At 45.5% G+C, this 20,032-nt stretch overlaps 1 protein-coding gene across 8 annotated transcripts in view; it reads right to left on the bottom strand.

Annotated features, from left to right (window-relative positions):
- LOC100354908 (S-adenosyl-L-methionine-dependent tRNA 4-demethylwyosine synthase TYW1) overlaps positions 1-20,032 on the bottom strand; it is a 221,291-nt gene that overhangs the window by 177,014 nt on the left and 24,245 nt on the right. For all 8 annotated transcript variants that reach the window (XR_016225592.1, XR_011384574.2, XR_016225593.1 and 5 more), the window contains exon 7: positions 18,427-18,549. Coding sequence is in view for 4 of the 8 variants with exons in the window: in XM_070064497.2 (XP_069920598.2) it covers positions 18,427-18,549 (123 nt within the window). In the remaining 4 variants the exon portion in view is untranslated. The remainder of the gene's footprint in view (positions 1-18,426; positions 18,550-20,032) is intronic.

Genomic DNA, 20,032 nt, shown 5'->3' with positions numbered 1-20,032 from the left:
AAAACAAGATTAAACATTTTTTAAAACTGTACATACACAGAAAATAAACCACAGGAATTTAGAGTTAATTTCTCTGCTTTCTCTATTACTTCAGGGACTTGCTCTCTAACAGGAAATCGGTGAAAAAGCTCTTTAGAGAGTCCAATGTACCAAATGAGAAATGTACACCCGCATTACGTTCTGTCGGTCTGAAAGTCAGCATTCCAAATCACAAAGTGCCATCAAAATGCAAAGCTAATGAGCAATTCTGCTTCTGTTAATAGAGTTCTTAACTACACATTTCCAGACGGAACTGAAAAAATTTATAAACAAGCATCAATCATTTTTTATCTATTACAAAAGTAATTGGCTTAATGGTAGGCATTTTATAAAAAATAAAAAGGCACTGGTTATTATTTTGCTAAAGTGTTTTAAAATAAAAGGAGGAATTCTTCAGCTTTTTAAAAATCTAGTTCAGACTTAAAAGAAGTGTACTTGAAAAAGAAGTCTTATGGCAATGCCAAGTGAACTATCCTTGACCTTGAGAGCATTTAAATGTCTCTGAAGCAATTCCACATGGCTCCTCCACCAATCATGCGAAGGTTGATAGGAGGCTGCACTATTAGCCCTCAAAAACCTCAGTCATCACAAAATATGACCGGCTTATTTGCCTGCCCCAAAGACCACATAAATGCAAAACTGCACTCACTCCATGATCTTGGCCTCTGAATACTGTGACCAGAGCTCCACAGATGCCCCTTGAGGCCACCAACAGAAACTTCTGACCCCTATAAAATGAACACCGTCCGTGCCCAACCACCAGGGAAACTCGCAGTTATGAAATGTGAGTGCTGCTACTCCGGATTCAGGCATAGCAGCTACTGGAGAAGGGCTCCGGCAGTGGGACAAACAACATTTATCATCACTTCCCTCTCCAGCTGTTTAGGCCTATCTTCCAGAGGCAGTAGTAATTTCATTGCTAAAAAGAAACCCAGTGCTTCAGAACTCGCCCAAGGATGTTTACTGCACCACTCAAATTCCAATTCTAATCTCCTGGGTGCAGACACTGCCCGTTCTCTGCCCCCAAATGTAACAATATAATAACCACTGAAGATGCAAAATATAACAACCACGTAAGACACATGCATTTTTATGTATTTGTTTATACCTGTCACCCGGCCTAAGCAGAAATCATTGAAAATCCCAGAATCAGTCAACCCCGACTTTTCCCTCTCCTGTACACCCCCCATTTAGCAATGGGTGAACAAGTTCGAGAGCTTCAGTTGCCAACACAGCAGTTCTTTCTGTCCACAGCACCTCACTCTTACCACGGCCTTGGTCTCCCCTCAGGGACATCTGTAGTTACGACCCTATAATATGGTGTGAATCTCCAACCCCCATCTCCTGCACCCACTGTGCTGGACACTCTTCAAAGCTGCTGTTCTCTAGCATGTAAAAGGAAAGCCAATTATAAGCATTAACGAAAATAGCTATAAATAAGTAAGAAGTCCTTTATAGCCTGTGTATCTTTTTTTTTTTTTTTTGGCCAGGCAGCATTAGAGAGTGAGAGAGAGAGAGAGAGAGAGTTATAGACAGTGAGAGAGAGAGAGAGAAAGGTCTTCCTTCCATTGGTTCACTCCCCTGCGCTGATTCGAAGCCAGGAGCCAGATACTTCCTCCTGGTCTCCCATGTAGGTGCAGGGCCCAAGCACTTGGGCCATCCTCCACTACACTCCCGGGCCACAGCAGAGAACTGGACTGGAAGAGGAGCAACCGGGACAGAATCCGGCGCCCCTACCGGGACTAGAACCCGGGGTGCCGGCACCGCAGGCGGAGGACCAGCCAAGAGAGCCACGGCACTGGCCTATAGCTGTGTATCACTCAGGTAAAACAATAGTATTACTTTCCTTTTGTTTTTTTAAGGCTATCATATGGTTCTTCCCAGTTCATTTTCATACCATCATCCCAGAAACAATGGTGCCACCCCAGTTTTGCCTAGGATAAAAATAAGACCAAAACAGTGACATGTTAAAGGTTTTTAAGGTCAAATGCCACTGAGTCAGATAACTGCCCAATAGGTGTTTTACAATAAACAAGATTTTGATGACCCAAAATATGTCTTCTGAGAAAGAGTTTTTCTGTTGGTTCTACAGACCCTTGCTGGCTATCAGGTGACTCCCTTCGTCAATTCATACCAAAACTAAGGATATGGAATCTCTAGGTTCTCTGCAGTCATTTTTCTGTGCATCAACCTGCCTGGGCCTGGAGCCATATGGTCACAAGGTGAGAATTCAGTAAACGTTGGTTGAATAAATGGGTCAATGCCTCAAAACTGTCAGAGCCGACCTAGCCCCAAACACACCCCACTCTTCAGTAAGCGACTCTAGAACTGTCAACTTCCAGTACTAAAAACTTTTTCTTTGGGGCCAGTGCTGTAGCATAGAGGGTTAAGTTGCCATCTGCATTGCCAGCATCCAATTTAAGCGTTGGTTTGAGTCCTGGCTGCTCCACTCCCAATACAGCTCCCTCTTAATGAGCCTGAGAAAACAGCAGAGGATAGCCAAGTTCTTGGGCCCCTGTACCCACAGGGGAGACCTGGAAAAAGCTCCTGGCTTTGGCCTGGCCCAGCCCTGGCACTGCCTCCATTTGTGAAGTGAACCAGCGATTATTAAGATAACTCTATCTCTCGCTCTCCCACTGTAATTCTGACTTATAAATAAATCTTTAAAACAAAACAAAAAAACCCCTTATCTTCATGTATAATATTCCTTCTGCTATAATTTAAGTCCACATCCTCAGAGACCTAGTTCTTTGATAAGTACATCCCCAATATACCACTCACAGGTCATGTGTCAGTTCTAAAACGACCAACTTTTGTCATGATTCAAGGTTTTCTGTACACTCTATCTATCTATCTATCTATCTATCTATCTATCTATCTATCTATCTTTGACAGGCAGAGTTAGACAGTGAGAGAGAAGGACAGAAAGGTCTTCCTTCCATTGGTTCACCCCTCAATGGCCGCTGTGGCCAGCGCACTGCGCTGATCCAAAGGCAGGAGCCAGGTGCTTCTCCTGGTCTCCCATGGGGTGCAGGGCCCGAGCACTTGGGCCATCCTCCACTGCCTTCCAGGGCCACAGCAGAGAGCAGGACTGGAAGAGGAGCAACCGGGACAGAATCTGGTGCCTCAACAGAGACTAGAACCCGGGGTGCCAGCACCGCAGGCGGAGGATTAGCCTAGTGAGCCGTGGCGCTGGCTACACTAGGTTTTAAGGCTATTTTTTGAAGTTGTGGGACAGCAGTCTGACCAGGTGTATCAAGAGCTTTACTCTGACTCAGTGATTCTGTTTGACGACCTGACTTATAGAACTAACTTCAGAACTCACTATGAGGTGTTGCAGCCTGCACAGGCCATGCCTGGGTCAAGACGATCTAATTCTACTTCTAATCTCCTAGGTGTTAACCTTCTTGAATATAATAATATAAAGGCAGCCTTGAGGTTGAAAGCACATCACCTTTTATTTCTAGGTGACTTTTAAAGACTCAAAGCCTTAAACATAATTATTATGACATTAGCTTCCTGCTTTCTCACTGCAGTAACCACGCAGGACCTCTGTCCTTAATGAGTTGTACCATGAGAATTAACTGTAAAACTTGTTTTCAAACAGTACTTTATACTTGGTGTGTCTGTGTGGGTGCAAATTGTAGAAATCATTACTTAGTATAGAGTTGGTCTTTTGTATATAAAGTGAATTAAAGATGAATCTTGGGGTCGGCACCATGGCGTACTAGGTTAATCTACCACCTGCGGCACCGGCATCCCATATGGGCACCGGGTTCTAGTCCCGGCTGCTCCTCTTCCAGTCCAGCTCTCTGCTTTGGCCTGGGAAGGCAGTGGAAGATGGTCCAAGTGCTTGGGCCCCTGCACCTGCATGGGAGACCAGGAAGAAGCTCCTGGCTCCTGGCTTCAGATCGGCATAGCTCTGACCATTGTGGCCATTTGAGGAGTGAACCAACGGAAGGAAGACCTTTCTCTCTCTCTCTCTCTCTCACTGTCTGTAACTCAACCTGTTAAGTAAATAAATAAAAATCTTTTTTTTTTTTAAATAAATCTTAATGAAGAATGGAATGGGAGAGGGAGTGGAGATGAGAGAGGGAGTTGGGGTGGGAGGGTGGGTATTGGGGGAAGAACTGCTATATTCCTAAAGCTGTACCTACGAAATTTGTATTCATTAAATAAAAGCTTTCTTAAAAATAAAAAATAAAAAAAAAAAAGCAACAGAACAGGTCCTTGGGCCCCTGCACCCATGCGGGAGACCAGAGGAATCTCCTGGCTCCTAGCTTCGGCCTGGCCCAGCCAAAATTACTGCAGCCATTTCGGGAGTGAACCAGCAGATGGAAGATCTCTCTATCTCTGCCTCTATCTCTCTGTAACTCTTTGAAAAAAAAAAAAATCTTTTTTAAAGAAAAAGAAGTAAACAGTCAACCTTAAGAACAGCAGCTCTAGCCTCACACAAACCTGTTTTACAGTGCTGGCTTGGCCACCTACCAGCTGTGTTACCTTGAAGAGTTTCCCATTCTCTCTGGGCTCTAATTTCCTCCTCTGCAAACTGGAGATAATGATCAAAGCGCCTATCATGGGATTTTGTGGAAAGGATTAAGATAATGCTTGTAAAGTGCCTGGAGCACTTTTATTAGATTTATTATTTATCTGAAAGAAAGAAAGGTAGGGAGAGAGAGATGGAGAGAGAAAGAGGAGAAGAGAGAGAGAAAGAGAGGGAGAGAGGGAGAGGGGGAGGGGGGAGAGGGGGAAGGGGGAAGAAAAAGAGAAAGAGAGGTTTTTTATCAGCTGGTTCACTTCCCAAATGGCTAAAGCCAGGAGGCCATAGCTTCCTCTGGGTCTCCCATGTGAGTTCAGGGGCCCACGCATTTGGGACATCCCCCACTGTTTTCTCAGGCCACTAGCAGGGAGTTGGATCTCAAGTGGGGCAGCTGGGTCATGAATCGGCACCCATATGAGATGCTGGCATCGCAAGCTCTGGCTTTACCAGTCATGCCACAACACTTTTTTAAGAGATTGATTTATTTCATTTGAAAGGCAGAGTGACAGAGAGAGCATCTTCCATCTTTTGGCTCATCCCCCAAATGCTCCCAGCTGGCCGGGCTGAAACCAGCAGCCAGGAACTCCCCGCAGGTCTCCCACATGAGTGGCAGCGACTCAAATCCTCTGCTGCTTTCCCAGGTGCATTTGCAGGGAGCAGGATTGGACGCAGAGCAGCCAGGACTCGACCGGCACTGACAATGGCATGCTCCTGTAGCAGGCAGTGGCTTAACTCACCCCGCCACATGGCAGCTCCCTTGAAAATACTGAGTGCATCAACTGTGGGTGTCATTTTATGATGAACAAGAAGCACGTGGTGCTGAGAGAACCAGAGAGAAGGAAATTTACCTGAATTTCAGAGAGCTCAGCAAAGAGTTCCCTGGGGGTGTGACACCTGAGAGGAACCTGAGTAGGAAACTGCCACTCAGATCTTTCTCTAAGTGGAAAGCAATGCCTCTAACATTTGGGGAGAACAGCAGTTCCCTTCTTCCCACCCCCACATAAGGAGGGATGGCAGAGCATCCTGAGAGTAAACATTTGTTCATTTTGAAAGTGAGACCGAAAGTTACATGCACCTGAAAGTCCTTAGGCAGACAGGACTTTAGGAGGGACCAAAACAGCTGAAACAAATGCCAGGAAGATTGCAACCCTGTAGTTACTCAGCTGATGGGGAAGGGGGCGGGGACCTGTGTGCTAGGAAATAAAGAGCTTGCTATAAACTACCCGGGTGTGCTGGTCCACCAGGCCCAATCTTGCAAGATCATTAATAAAGCTTTGCTTTCACTGCAAAAATAAAAAAGAAGAAAGCATGTCACTTTTTATATTTCTAGGTGACTTAAAGACTCAAAGCCTTAAACATAATTACGACACCAGCTTCCTGTTAATCTTACTGCAGTAACCAATGCAGTTTTATAATCAGAACTGGACACACTGAGATCCCTTTTTCATTTAAATTGCTGGTAAACTGAAATGTTTCTCTGGTAAGTAATTATCAAGCACTGCCATTTATTTCCAAAGCTAATGACACTGATGCTACTGTTTGTCTGCTTAACCAGAACATGCTGCAGGGAGGATTTAGCAACATTTATTTACTGCAGAAAGAATAACCAGCTAAAGGCTTTATACACTGACAAATCACAACATTAAGAGAAACAGAAAATAAACACGCTCCGAATTGTCAGGCTCTTCCTGGCTCCTTGTTCCCTAAACTTTACAGCTTCCCTTCTGGGAACCACGACTCCCCTAGGAGGAAGCAGAAAGGAGTGACACAAAGATGCAGGCTAGGCTGGAAGCCACCACTGACAGTCACCTATCGAGGGACACTCTGCTTAACCTAAGCCTCAGGGGTTGTCCCTACAAAATGGTAAAGTGGAGATAAGAGTCCAGGTACCGCAGGGTCACCATAGGAACTGAGTCAGATAATTCAGCACTCTGATATCTCCGAATTCTTTGAGTCTACCCTTGAACTATCCTCTGTCCGGCATCCCTATCCCATTCTCCTATTCAATCAAATTACACTGCTGCCCACTGCCTTTAAAAAAAAGCTCAGACCTCCATAAGGGCATGAGAAAACTGTGGATTCTGGCCCTCCTTCCTTCACGGTTTCACTCTCCAAATGTCTCCACCCCAGCTGTTCAGAGTTCCCCAAACACACCATTTTCCTTGATTCCGCAGCCTCTCCCCATCTGCATCGGTCTCCCTAACTTTCTTTCCACTGTTTCAAACTCTTAGCACTCTTGATTTTAGATGTACTCTGTTGGCCCAGTATTGTGGTGCGGGTTAAGGTGCCACTTGCAATGCCAGCATCCAATATCAGAGTGTGGTTTGAGTTCTGGCTGCTCCTTTTTTGCTTTGTTTTGTTGTTTTTAAAGAAATATTTATTTGAAAGTTAGAGTTACACAGAGAGAGAAGGAGAGGCAGAGAGAGAGAGGTCTTCCATCCTCTGGTTCACTCCCCAATTGGCGGCAACAGCCGGAGCAGAGCTGATCCGAAGCCAGGAGCCAGGAGCTTCTTCCGGGTCTCCCACGAGGGTACAGGGGCCCAAGGACTTGGGCCATCTTCTACTGCTTTCCCAGGCCATAGCAGAGAGCTGGATCAGAAGGGGAGCAGCCAGGTCTCGAACTGGTGCCCATGTGGGATGCCAGCACTGCAGGCGGTGGCTTTACTCACTATGCCACAGCGCTAGCCCCTGCTCCACTTCTGATCCAGCTCCCCGTTAATACGCCTGGGAAAGCAGAAGATGCCCAAGTATTTGGGTCCCTGTCACCCACGTGAAAGACCTTAATGGACTTTCAGATAACCTGGCTTTGACCTGGACCAGTACCAACCATTTCTGGGATTTGCAGGAGTGAACTGGTACAAGGAAGATGTCTGTCTCTCCCTCCCTCCCTCTCTCTCTGTCATTCTACCTTTCAAATAAATAAATATATGGGTTTTTTTTAAGTAAAGAATTACTCCATCTTTCAAATCCTCTTCAGCCCTAGAATGTGTAAGGCATTACAACAGAAGAAGAGGTAGAATAACTTGGTTATATTCTACTCAGGCTAAATCAATGCCAATTGAAGATAACTTTCTTATATACCAGAGGATTTCAAAAAGTTCATAGAAAAAAGGGATTCAAAGATAATTTTTCTTAAAAAAGATAAGCTTATTTTGGTGCAAAAATTGGAAATCCATGTAGTTTTTTTCATAATATGAATTTTTATGAACTTTCAGAAGACTTTGTATAAGTTAATAGTTATCAAGTACATACTATGTAGATGAATTATATTTAATTTTCATAACAACCTTGTAAGGCAAATACTGTTATTTCCCATTTTACAAATGCAAAAGATAGAAAAGCTGAGACAGTATGGGGCAGTCTGGCTCCATGAGAGTGAGTAAACACAACTCAAAGAGGACTTGCAGTGAGAGGGCTTGGCCCAACACCACAGCCAATGCCCACAAGCCCTGAAGCACCCTGCATCTCTCTCTCTACCATAACAACTATGGCAATTTAATGGGGTGTGTAACGACCACACAGAAAACCGTTCAAGAATATACATGAATTAGCCCCAAAGGAAATGCCAAAAATAATACAAAGAAGAAAACCCATCCAATAAAAGCTTCTGGCACTGGGTTTCGTAGATGATGCACAAAATAAAATGAAAACAAAAGACATGTTATTAAAACTGCTGTGGGGCAAGCATTTGGCCTGGCAGTTATGATGACAGGACATCTATGTCCCACGTCCCAGTGGCTGGGCCCGACTGCCAGCTCCAGCTCCCATCCCCAGCTTCCTGCTAATGTAGACCCTGGGAGGCCATGATGATGATGCCAGAAACTGGGTCCCTGCAACCCACATGGGAGACCTGGATGGACTTCCCGGCTCCCGGCTTTACCTTAGCCCAGCTGAGGCTGTGGTGGGGATTCGGGGAATGAATTAGCAGATGGGAGCACTTTCTCTCCTAACAAATAATTTTTTATAGTTACAAAAACTTTTTTAAATCCTGGCATAACCTAACAGAAATGAAAAACAAAAACTTTCAGCCTACTTACATATCATACTGAAGTAGGAAAATTACAAATATTTTCTCCTAGATCTACTGATTTTTATGAGAGTTTTTAAAAAATTGAAATACCCTAAATTGGCTACTTACAGCTTACAAGGTAAGTCCAAAATCATTTCATTTCCAAAAATAATTTACAAGCCTGCCCAAAATTTTCATTATTGTATCTTTAGTGCCCTCTAATGGTCATAAGGTGAAAAAGCAAAGAAAAAATACACCCACCAATTATCCCAAACCCTTCACTCAACAGGCTTTAAATAAGGCTTAATCTGGTGGAAAATCCAGACATCTATATAAATTGTCTACCTCATGCTTCATTTTAAGACAGTTTCACCAATGAAAATTACTACTTTTTAATTAAGCCATAAATTACACATTCATTTTAGCTCAGTATATCAATTTGGGAAGGTATATCCTAAGAACACATTCGTATGTTTTTAAAATTAAAAAAAGGTCTCAGTCCAGTGCTAATTATAACAACAACAACAAAAAGAAAACATGAGAAAAGAGTAAAAATAACCAACTCTAAGAAAATGCAGAAACAAATTTAAAATGCCCAAGCAAAGGTACTTCTCATTTTGATGCATGTCAGGTTTTTACCACTAGAAAGCATTTTCACACATAACAACTAGAGGATGGCACAGTCTGTGTGCCATGGGGGGTGGGGGGGCAGTGCCAGGGAAGGGTCAGCTGCACCCTTAAATGCCAGGGCTGGGCCCCAAACCCACATTCAACATGCTTGTCTTCTCGACAGCTCCCCTTCTGGGGCTTCTAAAACACAAAAGCTGCTTAAAAATAAGAGACAACACCTGACACAGGGAGTATTAGGAGGTTAATCCTCCACCTGCAGTGCCGGCATCCCATATGGGCGCCGGTTCTAGTCCCCGCTGCTCCTCCTCCCATCTAGCTCTCTGCTGTGGCCTAGGAAAGCAGTAGAAGATGGCCCAAGTCCTTGGGCCCCTGCACCTGCGAGGGAGACCAGGAAGAAGCTGCTGCTCCTGGCTTTGGATCGGCACAGTTGGGGAGGGAACACATTCGTTGTGGCCATTTGGGGAGTGAACCAATGGAAGGAAGACCTTTCTCTCTGTTGTTGTTTTTTTGTTTTTTGTTTTTTTTTTTTTTAACAGGCACAGTTAGAGAGTGAGAGAGAGATACAGAGAAAAATTTGGTTCACTCCCCAAATGGCTGCTATGGCCGGCGGGCTACACCGATCAGAAGCCAGGAGCCAGGTGCTTCCTCCTGGTCTCCCATGCAGGTGCAGGGCCCAAGCACTTGGGCCATCCTCCACTGCACTCCCAGGCCACAGCAGAGAGCTGGAATGGAAGAGGAGCAACTGGGACAGAACCAGTGCCTCAACCAGGACTAGAACCCAGGGTACTGGCGCCGCGGGTGGAGGATTAGCTTAGTGAGCCGGGGCGCTGGCCAAGACCTTTCCCTCTGTCTTTCCTTCTCACTGTCTGTAACTCTACCTCTCAAATGAATAAATAAAATCTTTAAAAAAAAAAAGGGGGGGGGGAGACAAGAATTTTGAAGTTAAAAAAAAACAATTTAGGACACTTGGAGTATTTTCTGATTATGAGCTTTACAAAGGAAGCCAAACAACCCAATATAAAAATAGATGAAGGACAGCAGACAATAAAGAATAAGTGTGTGGGCTTGTCTGCTGCTCCTGGAAGATACACTCTAACCCCTTGGGAATTATCTTTGTCATTCAGGGCGGGCCCCTTTGCACCACAGTCTCATGGTGGATCCCGGGGGCCAGGAGGGAAGGGCCCAAATTCCCAGGTGAAGGCAGGATGCTCCAGACTCAAGTTGAGCTTTTCTGGTTGCGGCACCTCATGGTGAGGATCTCTGTAGCAGGCCGCAGCCATGCTGTGCAAGGGCTACTACGGTCTGTTCAGGTCTTCTGACCCAAGAAGACAGCCACCGTTGTGGCCCACTGCCAACAGGGCGACACCTTATCAAGGTGAACGAGAGGCCCCTGGAGATGGCTGCTCCACGCTCGCTGCAGTACAAGCCACTGGAGCCTGTTCTGCCGCTGGGCAAGGAATGCTTTGCTGGCATGGACATCATGTCCGAGTGAAGGCTGGTGGTCACGTGGCTCAGGTTTATGCTATCTGCCAGTCCATCTCCAAAGCCCTGGGGGCCTGTTACCAGAAATATGACCAGTATGCTGAAGTAGCTGACCCCGACTGCTGCAAAACAGTTGGAGGCCTTGGTGCTGGTGCTGGCTACCAGAAATCCTACCGATAAGCCCATCACCAGTATCAGGGATCAGCTGTATAATAAACAGTGGTTGTGTGATTTTAAGTTAAAAAAAAAAAAAGGCTGAGTTAAACCATGGGGACAATCAATCAACCAATCACTCAAGTCTATGTGATGAAGCCCCAGTAAAAACGACATACTCAAGCTCCAGTAAGCTTCCAAGGTTGACATACCCAGTCCACACAGTCACAACCGATGGTGGGAAGGTAACATGCCTGGAGGACGATGGAAGAGCTTCAGACCTAGCACTTCTTTCCCTACACTGAACTGTAACTCCAGAGTGTAACAAATTCCAGCAAGTTCTGTGAGTCCTTCTAACAACGAATCAAACCTGAGCGTGCTTTAAGGACTTCGACAAACTCGCAGGTGGTATCAAGAGAGCAGTCTTGGGGACTGTGACTTAAAAACCTTGAAATTTCACCAACTCCACGTAGATAATGAGAGATCACTTAGGGCCGGCGCTGTGGCACGGCAGGTAAAGCCGCTGCCAGCATCCCATATGGGCACCGGTCGGAATCCCGGCTGCCCCACTTCCAATCCAGCTCCCTGCTATAGCCTGGGAAAGCAGTAGAAGATGGCCAAGTCCTTGGGCCCCTGCACCCACGTGGGAGACCCTGAAGAAGCTCCTGGCTCCTGGCTTTACATCAGCATAGCTCTGGCTGTTACAGCCAACTGGGGAGTGAACCAGTAGATGGAAGACTTCTCTCTCTGCCTCTCCTCTCTCTGTGTAACTCTGACTTTGAAATAAATAAGTACATCTTAAAAAAAAAGAGAGAGAGAGATCACTCACAGGAAAGATGGAAGGGGGAGGGAGAGAGGGAGGGAAAGAAGGTAGGAAGGAAGAGAAGAGAAGGAAGGAGGCAAACTGACCAAAAAATGAGAAATGAATTCAATCTCACTTGAAATCAAAGAAATACAAATTAAAATACAGTGACTATTTTTAATCTTTGAGACTGTCAAGATTTAAAAGGCTGATAACATCCGGGTTATGGAGAAACAGGCATTCTTACAGCTATTCCATACTGTATGCAGAAGTAAAAATATTGTTAGGGCAATTTGAAAATACTAAAAGTAAAAAATTCCCTTTGGCCCTTGGCCCTTTGGCCCTTTTAATTTTAGGGATTAATTTGTCATATAAATTTATACCAGCCAAAAAAATAAGCAAGAGTATTTATTACATAAAATAGAAAATACCTAAATGTCAATCAACAATAGCCAACTTAATTATGGGAAATAGTTATGGACTACATAAACCTTAAATTTAATTAATCTGTATGACAGGACTAGAAAGCTTGCATGTAAGGGGAAAAATGAGCAGTCTGTAGGCTAGGAATACAAAATGGCCCCATTCACATAAATGAAAAATTATACCAAAATAGAAATGTTTTTGTAAAGGTAGTAAAATGCCTTGACGTGTCAGGGATAGGCACTGAGGTGCAGTGGATTAAGCCACTGCTTGGGACACCTGGATCCCGTATCAGAGTACCTGGGATCAAGGCCCACCTCCCCTTCCAATCCAGCTTCCTGTTAAGGCCTCTGGGAGGCGGCAGATAATGATCCAAGTACTTGAGTTCCTGTTACCTGCACGCTCTGGCTTCCGGCATAGGCCTTGCCCAGCCCTCACCGTTGTAGGAACTTGGGAAATAAATCATGAATGGAAGATCTTCACCTCCCTTCCCCCATCTCTACCACTCTTTCAAATACATAAATGAAACTTAAAAAACTGGAAGAATATTGTCAACTTGGAAACTGTCAAAAGTTGTGAATAACAGACCCAGGAAGAAGAAGGAATTGTAGTCTTTGAAACTGTTTAACGTTTATAAACAGGTCATTAAATGAAACTATAAAGAGAGAGGTCAGATGAAGTTATACTTTTTTTTTTTTTTTTTTTGACAGGCAGAGTGGACAGTGAGAAAGAGAGAGACAGAGAGAAAGGTCTTCCTTTTGCCGTTGGTTCACCCTCCAATGGCCCCGCGGCCAGCGCGCTGCGGCCAGTGTACCGTGCTGATCCGATGGCAGGAGCCAGGTACTTATCCTGGTCTCCCATGGGGTGCAGGGCCCAAGCACTTGGGCCATCCTCCACTGCCCTCCCGGGCCACAGCAGAGAGCTGGCCTGGAAGAGGGGCAACAGGGACAGAATCCGGTGCCCTGACCGGGACTAGAACCCGGTGTGCCGGCGCCGCAGGTGGAGGATAAGCCTATTGAGCCTCAACTTTGAACACCTGACTTGGAGACAGCACACAGAAGTCATGTTAGGAGATTACCAATCAAGGAAGAATGTTTCTATTTCTATGTAGCAGTCCTACTGCCCCACCCACTCTGCAAACCCTAAGGAAATCCAAAACAGCAGCTAAGAGGCTAGAAAGTAAATAAAGGACAAAGAGGAGAGTTTCAGGTTGGAATTAAACTGGAAACTCTATCATGTGGGGCTGGATATCCCACTGCCAAATTGAGACAGTTTTGTGCCTTAAAGGGCCCATAGGACCTGAGTCACTAAGAACAGGCAAGAAATCATGGAGTCTGTTAGAGTTTTCATGCAAAGGCGGGAAAGGGTTACCCCTCCTGTGCAGGTTTAAAGGGACGGGGAAACTCAAGCCATTTCTATGATCACTTTCCTAGTTTAATATACAAGGCATACTAACAACATTGATTACTGTTTAAAGATTTTAAAATAAGAGTTTTAAAGGCTTTAAAAACACCTGGATTATGAAAGATATAATAAGCTAAACGTATATGAAACAAAAACTAAATATTCCACATTTTAATAGTGAATTTTCTAACGAAAAAGTCACAGATGGATTTTGCCATTTCTCTTTTCTAAATTTCCTTTATGATAAGTACACTATTTTATAGTAAAATTTTTCATTAAACTAGATGAAAATTAAATACATTATTCAACCTAACTTCCATTTAAGAAAATTACAGAAGAGCCATCCAGAGTAAAAACAGAATGCAAGGAATAATTTCTTGAAGACTTTATACAATGAAAGCTCTTCATTCAATTGTCCTACCAAAAAAAGGGAGATAATTCTCATATGGCAATATCATAAATTGTTTATAGTTTGGCTGCCACTAGCTTTGTTTCATTGTGTTTTGAAGGAGTGTGGAAAAAGCAAATCCCTCCCCACACTTCCTTCAAACCTTCAGAAGAGTTGCAAAGTACAATAAAGACCCATGCTCTCCTACACTCCCAATTTTATTTGATCATTCTCTACACAGATACATGCACACACACACACACACACACAAATATATGTACCAGTACAGACAGCTTTGCCGAACGACTTCAAAGTATGTTACAGACACTAAGAAATTTTACCCTTAAATACTGCAGAATCCATCTCCAAAAAGAAATGCACATGATCCTACAGAAACACAACACCTTAATTACAGCTAAGATTTTAACACACATTCAATACTGTCTAATTAAAAAGCCCACTTCAAATTTTCCTAAATGTTTAGACAATGGCTTTTTCTCTTTGATCCAAGATCAAAGTTTACACAATGTACTGTTATGTTTCATTGTCATTTTTAATCCTAGAACATTTACCCTGTGTTTTACTGTTGTTATTGTTTATGATGTTGACATTTAATGTGCCTACATTCTAGATTTGTCTTATTGTTTCCCCTTAGATTCAGACTATTTTTTTTTTTTTTATTTGACAGGTAGAGTTATAGACAGTGAGAGAGAGACAGACAGAAAGGTCTTCCTTCCATTGGTTCACCCCTCAAATTGCTGCTATGGCCAGTGCTGCACCAATCCGAAGCCAGGAGCCAGGTGCCTCTCCCAGGTCTCCAATGCATGTGGCAGGGGTCCAAGCACTTGGGCCATCCTCCACTGCCCTCCTGGACCACAGCAGAGAGCTGGACTGGAAGAGGAGCAACTGGGACTAGAACTGGCGCCCATATGGGATTCCAGCGCCACAGGCGGAGGATTAACCAAGTGAGCCATGGCGCTGGCCCCCAGACTAAATATTTTTAACACAGAAGGACACAGATGATGTTGTATATGTCTTGCCACGCATCCTACCAGGGGGCAGATGAGGTCAAGTTTACCACTAATGACGATGTCAAATTTGATGGCTTGCTATAGGTGGAAATCATCTGGTCTCCCCATTTACAAAATGCCTTTCTCTATAATTAATAATCAGGGGCTAGTAGGTTCCACTCATCCATTTATCTTTGTCATTTCTAAGTGCTTTAGTTTCTGAGATGAGCTTTTGAGACACTGTATAGGCCAGCGCCGTGGCTCAACAGGCTAATCCTCCACCTGTGGCACCGGTACCACAGGTTCTAGTCCAGGTTGGGGTGCTGGATTCTGTCCTGGTTGCTCCTCTTCCAGTCCAGCACTCTGCTGTGGCCTGGGAAGTCAGTGGAGGATGGCCCAAGTGCTTGGGCCCTGCACCCCATGGGAGACCAGGAGAAGCACCTGGCTCCTGGCTTTGGATTGGCACAGCATGCCGGCTGTGGCGGCCATCTTGGGGGGGGTGAACCAACGGAAGGAAGACCTTTCTCTCTTTCTCTCTTTCTCTCACTGTCTAACTCTGCCTGTCCAAAAAAAAAAAAAAAAGATACTGTAAATACCTGTCTCCCCAAAAAACTGGACCCACTCCTTGCTTAAATCGATCCACCATTACAGGAGGGAATACAAGCAGGTGACTCTAATTATATCTTGTCCTCTACATTTATTGTCTGGAAACCTTCACCTATACCTTCCCTTTGAGTACCACAAGGATTTTCCTTTAACACAGTCTATTGTGTTTACCATTTTGAAGCACAAATTACCTCGAACGTGACTTCTCAGAGTCCTTTCGACCTGCTTCCACAGCTAATGAGGACCTACTTACTGAACAGGTGTTCCAGGGCTCATCTACTGCTCCCCCTTCCCCATCCTGGAATCAGTCAATTCTCCAAGGAGCTGCTTTCCGTGATAGAGGAAGGGCATTCAGAAAACAAGATTTGACTGTGTTCATCATTTCTTGGTCGGTGGCATAATAAAAACTATATCTGGGCCGGCGCCGCGGCTCACTAGGCTAATCCTCCGCCTAGCGGCGCCGGCACACCAGGTTCTAGTCCCGGTCGGGGCGCCGGATTCTGTCCCGGTTGCCCCTCTTCCAGGCCAGCCCTCTGCTGTGGCCAGGGAGTGCAGTGGAGGATGGCCCAGGTGCTTGGGCCCTGCACCCCATGGGAGACCAGGAAAAGCACCTGGCTCCTGGCTCCTGCCATCGGATCAGCGCGGTGCGCCGGCCGCAGCGCGCCGGCCGCGGCGGCCATTGGAGGGTGAACCAACGGCAAAGGAAGACCTTTCTCTCTGTCTCTCTCTCTCACTGTCCACTCTGCCTGTCAAATAAAATAAAAAAAAACAAAAAAAACAAACAAAAAAAAACTATATCTGGTTTTTGACTTTGGCTCCTGGTAGGCAACTTCAAAAAAATCTTAGTATTTCCCAACTGAGTATCTTTGCTATGCTTATAATCTTTGGCCTTAAATGACTACCTTTGTTATGCAAATAAGATCACTTTTGGAAGGCCCCTAGATTGCTTTAGAATGGGATGGGCCACCTGAAAGACCAATCCCATGATTATAGACTTGGAACCTTGGACCAATCTGACCTCCAGGACCAGGCTGGGGTGGGGTGGGGTTGGCTGGAGAATGAGCAGTCACCTGCCCGATGACTTGATCGGTTGTCCCTACTGTACAAGGAAGCTCCATAACAACCCTGGACAGCAAAGCTCAGAGGAGTTTCCTAGTGAGAAACACACGGATGTGGGGCAGGGGCAGGGGTGGGGTCAGGGCTGGGGGCAATGGGTCTAGAGTCGAGGAAGAGAGGACACAAGTTCTATGTCTCTTCCTTATCCCCAGACCCTAGATCTTGCCCTACACAGCTCTTCCGTGTGACTGTTCCTACTCTGTAGACTTTATAAGAAAATTGCAGTAGTAAGTACAGTGCTTTCGTGAGTTCTGTGAGTCACTGTGGCAAACCAGTCAACCTACGGCGTTGTGGGAACCCTCAAGTCTATACCTGGTTGGTCAGAGTACAGGTGGACCTTGACGCTTGAAGCTGGTGTCTGAAATGAGTGTATTCTTGTCAAGCAGGACTTTTCTGTAAACTTGGGGAGTCTGACGCTAACTCCAGGTAATTCATACCAGAACCAAACTGACATACAGGACACCCAGGTGGTCTCAGATAGCTGATGTCAGAACAGGCAGTCTTTCAGTAAATACAGCTAGGAAACACCGTATGTAACAGTCACACATCCTCAGTTAACAACAGATCGCAGATACCACAGCAGTCCCTCAGGGAGCTGAGAGACTCCTACTGCCCAGTGGCATCAGGGTCATCACAACTGCAACACGTTAACAACACATTTCGTGGTGATGCTGGTACAGACAAACCCACTACATTGCTAGTCATATAAAAATATAGCACATACAATTATATGCAATGCCTATTGCTTATCATTTTACTATATCATACTTTTGTCTTTATTTTAGAGTATGTTTTTTTGTTTTTTTTTTTTTTTTTTGACAGGCAGAGTGGACAGTGAGAGAAAGAGACAGAGAGAAAGGTCTTCCTTTGCCGTTGGTTCACCCTCCAATGGCCGCCGCGGCCAGCGCGCTGCGGCCAGCGCACCGCGCTGATCCGATGGCAGGAGCCAGGTGCTTTTCCTGGTCTCCCATGGGGTGCAGGGTCCAAGCACTTGGGCCATCCTCCACTGCACTCCCTGGCCACAGCAGAGAGTTGGCCTGGAAGAGGAGCAACCGGGACAGAATCCGGCGCCCCGACCGGGACTAGAACCCGGGGAGCCGGCGCCACAAGGCGGAGGATTAGCCTAGTGAGCCGCGGCGCCGGCCAGAGTATGCTCCTTTAATACTAATTTTTTTAAATACGAAGTTCGTGATAGAACTGGCAGCATTCCCACCGAGTGTGTGACCTACCTTTTGATAGGGGAGTCACATATTCAGAGTGGTTTCCATCTGCATTTCCCCTATAAGTGAAACTGTGCATCTTTTCATACATTGACATCTATTTAGAGAGCTTTTTGTCTATTCTGTAGTTGGACAATTCTGTAGAGAATTGTCAATATTTTTCTATTAGATTTGGGTTTTTTTTTCCTTTTAATTTTTGAGATTTCTGGATAGTAAAAACATGAATCCCTCTCAGTGATCTAAAGAGTGAATATTATTTCCCACTTCATCATCTGTCCTTGACTCTGCTTACAGCCACGTAAAACCCACTGATAATAAATTCTCTCATCCCTTCCATCCTCAGATAGCCCCGACTAAACTCCCTCTGACCATCTCCCCTTCTTCTCAGTCCTGGACCTGAAATCTCTTGCTTAGCCTCCTACTAGCCCGTTTTCACAGTGTTAAGAGGGAAGATTTTAACAAAGCTCATGTCAGTGTGGTAAAAAAATATGAAATTCTTAGGACTGTTAGAGAAATGAAACCATCCTGTGGTGAACTCAGATGGGCCACACAGCAATACAACATACTAAATGTTACCCAAATGCCCTTTCCAAAATAATGGTACCTTTTCTTTCTTCCCGCGATCCATGAGTTTGCCAAGATCCTCAACATCGACAACAGAACTGAAGCCCTGATGGTCTTCAGGACCAAACTCTTCCTCACTAGTGCTCTCACAGGGCTCTTCCTCCTGGAAGAAAGAAAGCTTCAGAAAGGCTCTGCTCCAAGTAGCCAAGGCCACAGTCTCTCACTCTCCCTCCCACAGAGAGGGCATGGACTTCAAGCTCTTAATTTAAAAATGTACACACACACACACACACACACACACACAGTCTTTGTCATGACAATAATCACTGTGAAAGGGTATCAAAAAGAGTAATAAAAACCTCAGTGGCCCTCTCCTGAGTCTCTCTCTCTCTCTCTCTGCGTCTGCCTCTCTGTAACTATGTCTTTCAGATAAAAGAATAAATCTTAAAAAGTTAAAAAAAAAAAAAAAAGACGCCACCTGCAGTGCCTGCTTCCCACGTGAGCGCCAGATCGAGTTCTGCTCGAGACTGCTCCACTTCCTATCCAGCTCCCTGCTAATGTGCCTGCGAAAGCACTGGAGAACGGCCCTACTTATGATATACTTGTGCTCAGGATCATCTGATAAATGAGGAAACTAAGGGCTAGAGGAAGAAGTTAGGGAATCACAAGTGGTGTCAGTGGCACACACAGACCCAGCCGTCACCCTCTGCTCCCATGAGATGCTAAAGCAGAAGTGAAGGATAAACAGATCGTTAAGAAGTGAAGTATTGTTGTTGTTTTTTTTAAACAGTGGGCAGCTGCTAGTCACTCAAGGATAACTGTCAGTAACCTTCATTTGATGGCCCACATGTCCCAGAGTGTAGCAGATGGGTGGCACATGCTGAGGGGTGCTCATCAAGCCTGCAACACAGAATAGCTCCTCTTTGAGGTCTCAACTAGTGATTCAGCCTGCTGTGGCACGATGCCTGCACCCTGAAACACACGTTTTTTTTTTTTTTTTTGACAGGCAGAGTGGACAGTGAGAAAGGTCTTCCTTTTGCTGTTGGTTCACCCTCCAATGGCCACCGCGGCTGGCACGTTGTGGCCGGCGCACCACGCTGATCCGAAGGCAGGAGCCAGGTGCTTCTTCTGGTCTCCCATGGGGTGCAGGGCCCAAACACTTGGACCATCCTCCACTGCACTCCTTGGCCACAGCAGAGAGCTGGCCTGTAAGAGGAGCAACCGGGACAGAATCCGGCGCCCCAACCGGGACTAGAACCCAGTGAGCCAGCGCCGCAAGTCGGAGGATTAGCCTGTTGAGCCGCGGCGCCGGCGAAACACACGTTCTAACAATCAGTCAATCCCTTGGGTCCAATGCTTCCCAACCAATGTGTGCAAACACACAAGTAGGGGCTGGCGTTGTGGTGCGGGGGGGAAGCCACCATCAGTGACACAGGCGTGTGAGTGCTCATCTGATTCCCGGCAGCTCCATTTTGGATCCAGTTCTCTGCTAAAGCCCTTCAAAAAGCAGAAGCTGGCACTAGTGCTTGGGAGACCATGTGAGAAACCCAAACGCAGTTTCTGGCTCCTGGCTTTGGCCTGGCCCAGCTCTGACTGTTGCTGCCATTTGGGGAGTGAACCAGTGAATGGAAGTATCTCTCTCTGCC

This window comes from Oryctolagus cuniculus, chromosome 19 (genome assembly GCF_051225735.1).
Source record: "Oryctolagus cuniculus isolate XC-2025 breed Fujian yellow rabbit chromosome 19, ASM5122573v1, whole genome shotgun sequence".
Taxonomy (NCBI): domain Eukaryota; kingdom Metazoa; phylum Chordata; class Mammalia; order Lagomorpha; family Leporidae; genus Oryctolagus; species Oryctolagus cuniculus.
The sequence above is the reverse complement of the archived record's forward strand: the minus strand, read 5'-3'. Positions and strand labels throughout refer to the sequence as shown.